Below are 12882 nucleotides of genomic sequence, written 5' to 3' on the forward strand. Positions count from 1 at the left end.
TGTCTGTTGTGTTTAAAATAGGCAACAATAGCTGAAATGGTTGGTAAAAAATACTGATTTAACAGCTACAAAGTGCTGTCTGAGGTCAGAGTAGGACAGCCAGTCCCAAAGATCTTTATATTCCCTTGAAGACAAGGATGATCCTTACAAGGTGGATTTCCCGGGACACATTAAAGCACTGTGTAACTCTTCAATGGCACTGCAGATGCCAAAGATCACTACACTAAAAGGGTAATCTAGTTATGAACTGAATATCAAAATCCATAAGGAAGTGATGAATGCAGGTAGAGATGATGTTATGATATTGCTTTGAGGAGTCACCTATGAGGGAAGACTGGCAAGTGGCAGAATATGCCAGACTTAGACTGGTTTTCTTTCTCTGAACAACACAAAGTGGTTGGAACAGAATCCAGGAGTGGGGCCAAATTAAACTTGGCTGTTGAATCTAGTCTGGTGATAGATTTCAACACCAGGCATTAATTAATATTGCTGGAACATTTTGAGGGGAGACTACCCAGAACCCAAACAGGACAAAGAGAAAAGGTCACTTACAAAGCTGTATCACAGCCTGTGCAAATACACATCTGTTAATTCCTACTCAGGAGACAAGACTTCCCCTAGACTGTAACTTCCATAAACTATCTCCCCTTAAAGACATTGAAGAGCTGCTTCTCTAAGAAAACCAGAATAAAACTTCAGAATATGATTCTGAGAGTCAGATCTTCGCACATAAATCCATCGCCTGAAGTTTAACTCCAGACATCCTGTCAGAGATGTCTCAAACTCCTCTGTGGTTTCAGTAACTTCTAACTGGAGAATGAGAATCCCCATTTTGAAACTACTCCTAAGATTTCAAAACCTGGAGTGAAAACAAAATCATTTGAACATTCCTGTGAAAGCACCAGAAGGAGCATTCCCTGCTAGTTTGACACACAGGACAGCCAAGTGGCCAGCTCCTGCAAGTGTAGCTTTCCTACTCTGAATTTGGCAGTGCATCGTCCTAAATCCACAGCTCCACCATGTAAGAGACTCTCTCAAATGTGACCTTGTTAAATTTTAACTTTGTGAAGAAACAGCATATTTAAATAAAATTAAATTCCATTTAAGTGTTCTGATCAGCTCTCTGCAGTTACACATTCTGGAACCGTCACTCCTGCTGGCAATCTATATTCACATTGCACGCTGCTTAAAGTGCAGATCAAAACCTTTCCTCAGTCACGGACTTTCAGAAGTTTGTTTAACCTTTCCCCTAAAGCTAATTTTTTTTTTTTTTTAATAGAAGACTTAAGTTAAACTAAGCCATTGTTGGAAGTATAATGAGAATGCTGGCAGCTGAAAGTCTAAATACCAAAATAAAACAATATGTCGGTCATTTTTATCATGGCTTCTTTATACTTCCTTGAAATTATAGGTCTGTAAAGGTACCAGGCTTAACTGTAAGACCAGTAAGGCACTGTCCTGCCTGTCTCTCTCCTAAATACCATGACACAGAACTGAAGGATATCTCACATTTCCTTTGTTACTTTCATGAGTGTGAAGTAAACAATTCAATCAATTTGTGAAGCACTTTTTCCCCATAGTACGAGGTTAGTATTACACTGACATTCAGAAGTGGAAAGAAAAAGACACATCATTCAGTGGACAGAGTGAAGCAAAAATCACTAGTGCACAGAATGTACAGATGTGTTGCTATTTGTGTGCAGATGTTGATATAGTTTAACACATAACAATCCCAGATAAGCAGACCTATATGAAAATTTAAATTCCACAGCATAGAATTCATTGCCACATACTTACACTTGGAGCAAACATGAACGTTCTGTAAATTCTAATTCCACAATTTAGACTATGATTTTTCATTTTCAGTTTATAGCCAAACTGTGGTTATCTGGCATAATGTACACCAGAAGAACCAGCCAGTTTTGATACTCGGGTTCTTTCATTTGACTCAATTCTTCATGAATGTTTAGCATTTACACCTGAAGATGTAATACATCATTCAAAACCTGGAAAATTTGTATTTTAAGTTAAACTAAGTACTAAAATGTTACAGCAATATCTGGATTGAAGACTAATTTTGATCTCTGCTAACAGATTAAAACTGCTTACAGTCCTAGATGGTACTTGTAAATATCTAGCAGCATCTCCCTGACACTTTCTTCTAGTCTTTTGTATTCATCTTACCTTTAATGCACCATGGTTTTCATTTGCTCCAACAATCAAAATTTCTGCCATATCCTCAGCATGCTCAGACCGCGCATGGACAAACAAGGCTCTGCCGGCTTCTGATATATTCTTTAGCGCAACTAAAGACCCATCACGTTCCACCTTAAAGTCTGGGTTAGAAACTTCGAAGTTCAATTTGTTATTCCCCTTGCAGTCATCAAATTCCACTGGGAGGGGGAAAGAAAAAAGAAAAAACACAATTATGATTACCCACTCTGGAACATAGACTTCAAACATCTTTATGTTATCGGCTTGCCTACAGATCTCAGGAAGAAATATCGCTCAATCTAAGGGGAAAAACTTTCAAAGAAGCTTTATATTTGTGTGACTATAATTCATAGACAAATCTTATGAATATGCACTTTCAGAAGGATGAAGAGATTTTGACCATGCTAATTCAGGAGGCAGGAGATAAAACATTTTGGACATGAACATTTTGTGACCCCTCAAATCAAATGCACACCTAGTTCTACAAATTGGGCAGTAGCAGTAGAGACCTTGTTATCCTCCTCATAGTAACCCAGGATCTCTAAAGGCTCTTCTGCTGGCAAGGTGGTTTCCGATATCCAGTAAATCTTTATGCTTGGAATGGGTTGTTTACAGAATATTCAACCTCATGTAATATAGTGCATGAGCCGCAACATCAGTACAGCTAAGAATTATGAGAACTTTTAATTAAACAGCAGCTGTCAATAATCTTGTTCCACTTTACATGGAAGATTTTAAGCATTTAAGAAAGGCTGGCATAAAGACAAAAATGTCTCTAAAGTACAAAGATTTGAGACTTTGCTTGAAGTTCCTTCTCCAATTCCAGTAGCTTCACTTTGCACAAAATGCTGGAAAAGACGTTAGTGATGTAACTACCAGTTACATGATTAAGATGTCTTCACCACAAACTTGTAATTGCTAAGTAAACTTCTCAGGTTTTGACATCTCTGAACAATGTATTTGCATGTGAAGGGTTTTTTTTGTAGACAATCTTCTGTATTCCCTATCTGCTCCTTGAGTTAGTGCTGCTGTAGACTTTTCACTTATCTCTTCGCTCTCGCTATTTTGATTTTACATTTCATTTCTATTGGATCTTTAAAAACTGCATTACACTTTCAGAAATGAATACAGACAGGAATACAGACTACAGAAGATCAAAGAAAATGGAGTTACTGAAAATAAAGAACTTTGCATAATGGTTTAAATTCACTGTATAGACTTCTTGTACTGGGTCATTGTTTTTAAAGCAAAAAAAAAATCATCTCACATTCTCTCACAGCCTGACCAATACTAAACTTCTCCTGATCGTGAGACCTCTATAACTGGTCTTAAAGCACAGACAGAATATCACAGTGGATGGCCACACAACACTCCTAGGAGAAACCCTCTTCTCCAAATTTTGCATCTATTTCCAGACATACCAACTTAAAGACAAGGCTGCCAGAGGACCTTGTGGAGATCCTTCCTCTCTGGGCATTCGCTAGGATTGAATCCCAAAGTAGAACCACACAGAAAAAGAATGGTTGCTGGTTTCTGAATCTGAATACAACTTCATTTTATGATGAATATTGATGAGAAAGGTTAATTTAAACACTAACCAAAAGCAAAAATCTCAAATGCCCAAAGTTCAGAATAAGGTAGAATATGAGACGTGGGACACTATTTGCCGAATCAGCAGTGGTGTGTTGACCTAGGGCTGCATCCAGATGCCCACCCAGCTGCTCTCACACAGCCCTCCGTCAACAGGATGGGGGGAGAAAATAAGATGAAAAAGCTCATGCATCAAGATAAAGACAGGGAGATAACTTACCAATTACCATCACAGGCCAAACAGAATTGACTTAGAGAAAATTAATTTAACTGTCAATTAAAATTGATTTGGATGGTGAAAAAAAGACAAAATTAAAACCGCACCTTCTGTCCCCCCAACTTTTCCCCAGAACCAGCTTCACTCCTTCATTCCCAACCCCTCTGCCTCCCCTCCCTGAGCGGCACAGGGGGATGAGGAACAGGGGGTTACGGTCAGTTCATAATGGCTCCTCTCTGCCGCTCCTTCCCCCTCACACTTTCCTCTGCTCCAGCGTGAGTCCCCTCCGCGGGCTGCAGCTTCCTTCAGGACATACCCACCTGCTCTGGGGTGGGGTCCTCCAGGGCCTGCCGGGAATCCCTGCTCCACTGCCTGGAGCCTCTTCCTCCTCCTCTTCCTCCACCCCTGGGGTTCACACTGCTCACTCACACTCTTTTCCCTCACTCCCAGGTGGTGTTTTGCCCCTTTTTTAAAGGCTTCCACAGAGGCTCCTCCAGCCTCGCTGAGGGGCTCAGCTGTGCCCTGTGGTGGGGCAGCTGTGGAACCGGCTGGAACCGGCTCTGCCCCGCCCGCGCAGCCCCACCTCTCCTCAGCGAGGCCCTGCAGCCCCCACACACCCCATACATCCACAAAGACTTTAGGAGCCTGAGGTGGGAGTTTAAAAGAACAAAGTTGTGATCCTGTGAATTTGTGCCTGACTATTGTCTACTGAGAAGAGTCCAAACTCTACAGTCACCACAGTCTCTGGCATAAAAATTATCCCAGCACCTGAAGGATCTGCTTCTGCACAAGTTTTAGGCTTGCTTACATATTTTTAACTAAAAGCTACTCCCATTTCCTCTACGTTACTTGAGGGCAAGAGAACTATCCTTGGATTCACAGTGGGATAACAAACCAGAATTTCATCAGCCCATTTGCCATTTCATTGAATTTTGCTGAAAGCAAGAGGGATTATAAATAAAAAACCCCCCAAAAAGCTCTTTCCCCTCAGATACTCCAATCCCTCCAGACAAACCTATCTCAGTCTGTCATGTCGCAGACCCCTGCTTGCAAAGTCTTATGCTGCAGTAGAAGCAGGGGGGGGAAAAACCCACAGAATTTGGGAGCAGTAGCCGTTTAAAACATTTCACAGTGCTCAGACTGACTGTGCTGGTGTCCACGGTGCTCTCCGAGGCCAGGACCTGCTTACAAAAAAAGGGTCTTTTGCTCACGGTAGGATTTTGATGGAAGGCTCTCCGTTAGCAAGGCCTCCCTGGTGTAAAACCACCCGTTGCAATTTACGTTGGTGATATGACAGGAGTTTTAACAGATTCACTGCAACCTCCTAAAGCTATCAACCCGCAAAAAAGACAAAATTTTCCTGTCACCACAAATGTGGGAAGTTGAAATTCTCTATACTAATCACTGTACAGATTGCAGTCTTGATGAATTATGAGTAGATTCTCTTTTAACTTATTCTTTTCCTCCCTTTAAGAAAAAACCAAAAAACAATGAAACAGGGTCTTAGAAAGGTACCTTGTTATGCTGAATAAATATGTGCTTCTCATATATAAAAACTGCTGATGATCTACTGTCTATTAATAGCTTGCAATTGGAGAAATTTGACATCACTCTCTGAGAAACTGTCAGAAGTAAAAGAAATTAAAAGCCTAACAAAACTATGATAAAGTAATCACTTAAAAACAAATGTCGTAGTTTGAAGCTATAGCATCACCAGCCAAACACTACAGGTCACACTCAAGAAGAGGCCACGCTGTGCTGTGCCTCAAAGAGAAGAGAAGCTGGCTGGGAGCACACTTCTCCCACCTTGCTGCTCAGCATTCAAAAACCTTGAGATTCCTGCATTGCTTCCATCTGCATTGCAGAAATTTGAAGACCAACATGCAGATTCAACACATGGAATCAGGAGTACTTGGACTTATATTCTATATTCCCTTGGAGTTATGAATTTGACACTTCGAGACCTGTTATATTTTGCTCATCTATTGACCTTCCTTTACCAAACCCTACAACTTTTTCCAAGGGCAGAAGCAGAGTTGTTTGAAAGAGAGAAACTGTTTTCTTACCATATCTCATCCAAAAGCACTGATGCTTTCAATTCCAAATTCTAGCACAAAAGTATCTGATGAGGTTAATAGCAAGGAGAGAAAAAGAAAATGAAAAGGCTCTGAGAAGTACTGATATGTAGGAGAGAAATTAGAAGTGGGTGGAAGGAGATTAAGTGATCATAAGGATAGAGAACAATAAAGAATATTCAGACCAAGGGCCAACAGACATGAAACTGAAGCCAATTGTTAAGAGAGTTGAAGGGAACTGCAGCCTTAGATAAAATCCCTAGTCTGAAGTTAGGGGCAAATATGAACTTTATCAGAATGATGATTTCTCCTGGACTGGGATGACCAGGGAACACCACTCAAGACTGCATTGCATTCCCAGTCATTCTCACGATGCCCCTCACTGGGAACATTTGCTTCCTTAAACTCCTGCGGCTTCTGGGGAAAAGCCAATGCAAATAACCCAGAATTTACAGTACTTGAGCTGCCTGTACCTGGCTCCAGTAGCAGCTACATAGCTTGGGCTGGCCCTGGCACTGACCACACTATCCTGCCCTGCCAGGTACTCAGGGGAGATCTCAGGATCTGATTTCTCACCTGTGGCACTACATCATCTATCTCTTAAACAAACCTACACATTGCTGATGCTCTAAAAAAGCACAGCCCATTAAATACAGGGCAAATAGGATTTTTAGTTCTCTGGTGAAGAAGCTTGCTTTGTACGCAAAGCCTGTGTACAAATCTCTATGTAAAAACTATAAAGAGTGATTAATTAATTACTCCTCATGTCCTCTGAGTACTAACTTGTATAACCAGAAACTAGAAATGGTTTTGTGGATATTGGTTGTGTGAAGGTTCAGACAGATATTGAAGAAAGTTTTCCGGCTAACCCTTAAAAGAGGATGCTGAGGACATGCAGGGTTTTAACACGAGGTTAATCAAATACCAGCTTAATCCAGAATCACTCAAGACCAATCTCAGTGCCTGATCCTGCTTCAAACCAGGAGGGTGGACTAGGTGGCACCTTAAAGTCTTTTGCACACATACAAGCTCTAGATTCAATTAATCTCCCTATCTTTTCAGGTCTACATTAGGCCTATATATGCAGGGTTCATTCAAGAAAATAAAAACTACAAACATGCAGTGAACTAACCGCTGCGTCTTACTACACAGCTTATTCATCTAGCTGAGTCCTGGACACTGAATTCTCTCCCAAGACAGAAGGAAATTTGGGCATGGGACTGAGAACTTCTGAGCACAGGATGAACAAGCACATGCAAGAAAACAGAAAACAGCTCAGACTGTTCCACTGAGAAGATATTTAAATGATCAAAAGTACCAGGTTTCAAGAAGACAATATGGATGTCTCCAGAAATAAAACATCCCATTACAAAGAGTTCTTCCAGTAAAATATTTTCAGATTAGTATTTAAACAATCCCCAGATACCAAAAAAATAAAAGTAGTTACTGAAAATCTATATCAGTTGGATGGAGAGCACATGCTCTCTAAGGAGTCTGCCAAGGTTCACAGAGAGAAGAGACCAAACTGGCAGTCTGCTTAAAATGAAGAGGTGGTCTCCCAGTGTGTAACATTTTGCTGCTTGGCAGCCATGATGACGTATGAGCCTTATGATGTATGATGCTGGTTTTGATGTTCACGCATTTGCCACAGAGATGAGGTGTGAGGAAAGCTATGCAATGGATACCTGACATTATTGATACTACCCAGCTGCGTTGTAACAGACTGGACGAACTGGCAGCCTGATGAGAGTAGCCACACACACTAAAACCTCCCATGTCCTCCTGCAACTCACTTTGTGTTAGAGCTTAAGGAGTTTAACTAGATTCTAAGCTCTTCAGAGCAAAGACCACTTGTTTGCTCTGCCTCTGTACAGCACTTGCAACAAATTGATTCATGTTTGGTGCTCCAGGTGCTACAGAAATGCAAAAAAATTAATAATAGTAACGGTCCAGCTACAGCCCTAAACTAAAATTTTGGTAATGCTACACCAGACATGACTAGCGATTGTGTCTCATTGTCAAAAACTCAATGGGCAATTACAACAATGATCTAATATTTATTTATGTGAAGGCAGAGTTCTTAATTTATTGATGCATATATGACTCTTTTGATGTTCCTAGTCATGCTCCAGCTGCCAAATGAACATCTTTATTGTGCTTAATAGGCCACATGGTATGAGACAGACTCCAAAATTCCATACAAGGAAAATGAAAATACTGCCAAGCATCTCCCAATGAAAAACAACATGCATGTCACTCATCGCCCTCTGTTCATTTCTCAGCTTCCTATATTAGACTTTTACTCCTTTCTGTAAGAAAGCTCATTCACATGTGAATTGTACAGAATATTTTTGTCCACCAAGCAATAATCATTATTACTAATACTTGCATGCATCCCAAGGCTTTAATCACTGACTTTGGGCGTATTATCAAAGAACCTGTCAGAAAAAGGATTCTTGTGCAAGATCACAAGTCCATTACTGTAGCCGTGGGAAACTGAAGTTGCGATTGGAAATATTACCCTTTATAGATTTCAGCAAGAAATTCCACATTCCTGGGATTCATCATTTCAGTTCATCCCATTCTCACTGTTATGATATACCACATATGTGAGGTTTCTGCACAACTGTGATATTTATGATAATGAATCACAGATGTTTTAAAGAATACCATTTTAAAGCATTGAAAGGTTAACAGTTGGATTTCTTGTAAACTATATAAAAAGAAAACAAGCTGAAAGAGATTTCTTATATTCAAAAGCATATATTAGGCTGATATATTCCTCTTCCAAAGTATTTTTTTTCTGAGTTTAATTCTCAGAATTTTATTTTGTTTAAAACAGAATACCAAATCTATAATTTTCTCTCTGATGAAACCTCTACAGAGGTAATTCTGTATAATTAAATATACATATTTATCTATAAGCACACAAAAACTTACTCTGTATGTCTCTACGTACAGGTATTTGTATGTTAGCTAATGATAGCTATCAGCAAAATGGCTCCTCAGTGAGGAAGTTTCACACTGAAAATACACACCAAACACACAGGCTTAATTACTCTATCAATGAAGGTTAGGATCCTTTTTGTAAATACAACCTAGCCTTGTTCAAATCAGTGGGAATTACAGCATCATCGTAAATATTTTGCTATGTATTTCCTCTTATCCTGTTTAACAAACAACTTCAGCTCATATTGAAACCACAAGTCGGAAGCTGTACCTCTGAGAAGTCTAGAGATATAAGAAAAGTACATTACAGCTGCACAAAGGCAACTTAACTTTCCAGCCCAGCAGGGATCCCTCAGCTCTGTTAAAAAGTCCTCCCTTCTCAATGATAGTAGCAAAATAGAGAAGTTAAAAACTGGCAAAGCTGAGCTTCATTAACTACAAAGACAGAAAAGTGATGGTTGAAGCAAACAGAAATGCTTCTGAGTGCTGTTGTTGTACATAAAAATTCATAAAGTACCACGACCCAGCAAAGCGCCTGTTAGCAATAAACATTGACGCTGACTGAAAACAGCAGGCAAGTAACTACAGAGATCGTAACAGGCCGCTACGTGACAGTGTTGGTCGCACTGTTGAATGCCTGACTGTGGTACAGCGTGTCACACTGCAGCCCAACACAAACTAATAGAAATGCAAAGTGTTATGTGTGTTCAGGAGATGAATTATCTTGTCAATGTGGAGAGGATGAAATCTACCTGGAACCAACACATCTGGACAAACTAAATCCATCTAAGAACAAAAGAGGAAACTGTTACAACAGCTAATGACAAAGGCAGCTGAGAAACAAAAGAAATCCCGCTTTTCAAGCCAACAATATTGTCAATTAGAAGAAACAGCTTCTCTCCCTTCCTTTGAGATGCCTTCAAAATCATCTCTGGAACATGGGTTCTGGCAGGGAGCCCACAGTGTGTTTATTTCTGCTGTTTTTCTGCAAGAATACCTGAACAGTAGAAGGAAAAAGATTAGAAAGGAACAATCCTGCCCCATGACACTTCTGGGGGCAGACTAAAGTCCAGACAAGACACTGTCAACAGCTAAGTCAGATAGGAGATTATCATTATTTCATATCTAAAAGTGCTCTAGAAATAATGGACTTGTGGCTTAGAAAAACTACACACATGACTAAATTCTTTACACAGAAAAATCTTATTGAACATTTAAGAAAATGAACAAAAATAATTTTATTAAAATCTTTTTAAAAGGTTTTTTTAAACAGTTTAATGCTAAATTCTGGCTTTGCAGCAGAATTGCTACAGAATGATTTTTTTAAAAAAAATCCAACGAGCAATAGTAGGTTATTATCTCCCACTGCATGGTTATGATTCTCTTGTATCTCTATAATTTCTTTATGTGCCCCTCAAATAAATTATAATGGTGATTTATTTAGCATGCAGATAGTCAAAGACTGAGGAAACATGAGCAACAGTGCAATGCTCATCAAAATATAACAAGAATTGCTTAATACAAATACACATCTATATTCTACCTCTTTGGAACAACTACTAAACAACAAACTTTATCCTTGCACACACTTATTATGTCTACAAAAACAAACATATTACCTAAACTGGCAAACATCCCCAGGCAATTTGTGTGTGATGACCAGATTTGTGCATAGCCCTGTTAAAATGCAAAATTTAGGCCAACAGTTCACCCACTGGGCACTAGGGAATACCCCTTCCACAGTATAAGTGGTACCTATTAATAATCATGGGGTTCTTCTGTGCTGTCAAAACGAATAGCAAGAATCTACCACAGATGGGAGATAAGCTTCCCATAGGCTCCCTCTGCGTTTGCGTAATGGGTATGAGGTGTGATTCCAGAAGGAGTGACTCCCTCCCCACTAAAGACCCCCACTAGTGATGCTCTGCTCTTTCTCCTCACCCTCTGCTATACTCAAACACCATACTCTGGCATCTTTTCACATCTCTCCAATCTCTGCTTCTCTTTTCCTAGCACATCACACCACCACTTGGCTAGTTAAGAGTATCATGTCAAGTACCCTGAGCTAGAGATGAACAACCCTAAAACCAGAAGCATCACAACTTGTATCAGCCCAGCACTGAAGCAAAATGTATTAGCCCTGCAGTGCTGGCATTGCAGTTTGGGATTCCAGCGAGTATTTCACAGAGCACAGAGTATTATGTGAGCAAAATGGCTCCGTCAGCACCAAACTCAAGGATTCCTGCCTTTTTCAGCACAGATATGCTGCTGCTTCTTCTTGCCTTTTTCCACCATGCTCCCTTATTTCCTTTCTTCTAGAAAGGAAGATCCCTCAATGACATCTCGTGTTCTTCAGCAAATTTATCCTACCAACAGGGTTCCATCAGCAGTCTCTGGCTGACTGAAATTATGGGAAAATACAAACACTGCAATCGAAACTGAAGGCATTCCTTGCCCCCCCAGCAGACTTCACCAGCTCATGTTACATGATACCTTCACACATCATTTTGCTGCCCATTGTCTCATTTAGGGCAAAAATCTAATCAGGTGGAAGGAGTTGTAATGAGTTGTTCTCAGCTGGAAGTTATCTTGACTTATTCATTACAATGTAGACACATTATTGACTGATCTCCTGGGTCAGTGGCTGCATTATAAGGCATGGTAATACTACAGCTTCTGTTGTAAGCCCTAGAGAAAAATTATTATTTCAACAAAAATATTATGTCAGTGAGTGTGTCTGAAGAAAAATATAAAAATCAAAACTTTAGATATCACAATCATTCATTTTCTGAGCACAACACATAGTTCAGTTTAAACGGAGCTGTTGTCTCTTTGTAAATGCAGAGGACACTTAAACTGATACTACATTTGTGGACTTACAGTCTCAAAGGAACTGTCACGTCTGTGGAGGAATATGACATTTCACTTAACACTGCATTGATTCTGATCAGCCCAAATGACCCCAAACCCAGAAGCAATATGTAGAAAAGACTCTTTTTAACTGTTATTTTCAAACTAAAGGATTTCCCATTGCAATGCAAATATCGATATGATTCCATTTTAGCAGATTTACATAACATTTTGCTAAGAACCTCAGGAGAACATAAGATGAAATTAACTTTAGATTCTTACAAAATCTTCACTGGCAGAGTCTGGGACACAAGCAGACAGAATCAAAGACATTCAGATATATTCAATATGTTCTGGCTCTGCAAATTGCTGTGAGAAGTTTGTCGATATGAAATTAATTGTATCCTACAGTGGAGGAAGGTGGGACAGAAGTCTGAGTTTGTACAAGAATTCCCAGAGGGATATACTGGATAATTTCCTTTGTATGCTGGCTGAATAAAGCATGAAGAAGCAGTATACTACTGACCATGAATGTTTTTGGCTTCTGCAAGAGCCCGCATCTGATCTTTGTGCAGCCATCCTAAGTGCTACCAAACCCAAATTTCTTGTTATATGTAATTTATTGAAAACTAATCAGTTGAGGTTGTATTCAGGAGAAGGAACAGTGTCCCAGGAGATTTAACTATGTAAATAAATTGCTGCCAGCAGATGTCAAAAAGTAACAACAAGCAATCACTCACAGGAAATAACTATAGTGCAACCAGCACAGAAAGTACCTTATTTATGCCAGTATGTGTTTAAAATGTCTCCAAAGCCACAAATTTATTTAGTAAGGGTTTTCAGTTAACTAGACAATTAGCCACAGGTCATGGGGATTTTTTCCCTCAAGTTCACAATTAAAACTGTTTGTCTTCAAGGTCGGTTTGTTATAATTACAGTGATCTGTCATTTCTTAATGTGATCTGTCATAACTTCTTGTTTCCTTCT

General features: G+C 39.7%; 1 protein-coding gene across 5 annotated transcripts in view; it reads right to left on the reverse strand.

Moving 5' to 3' along the window:
• The window catches only part of CDH13 (cadherin 13), a 516496-nt gene that overhangs the window by 339340 nt on the left and 164274 nt on the right, over window positions 1-12882 (reverse strand). For all 5 annotated transcript variants that reach the window (XM_074839583.1, XM_074839584.1, XM_074839582.1 and 2 more), the window contains one exon: window positions 2185-2393. In XM_074839583.1, the coding sequence (XP_074695684.1) occupies window positions 2185-2393 (209 nt within the window). The remainder of the gene's footprint in view (window positions 1-2184; window positions 2394-12882) is intronic.

The sequence above is a fragment of the Strix aluco genome, chromosome 14 (genome assembly GCF_031877795.1).
Source record: "Strix aluco isolate bStrAlu1 chromosome 14, bStrAlu1.hap1, whole genome shotgun sequence".
In the NCBI taxonomy this organism is placed as follows: domain Eukaryota; kingdom Metazoa; phylum Chordata; class Aves; order Strigiformes; family Strigidae; genus Strix; species Strix aluco.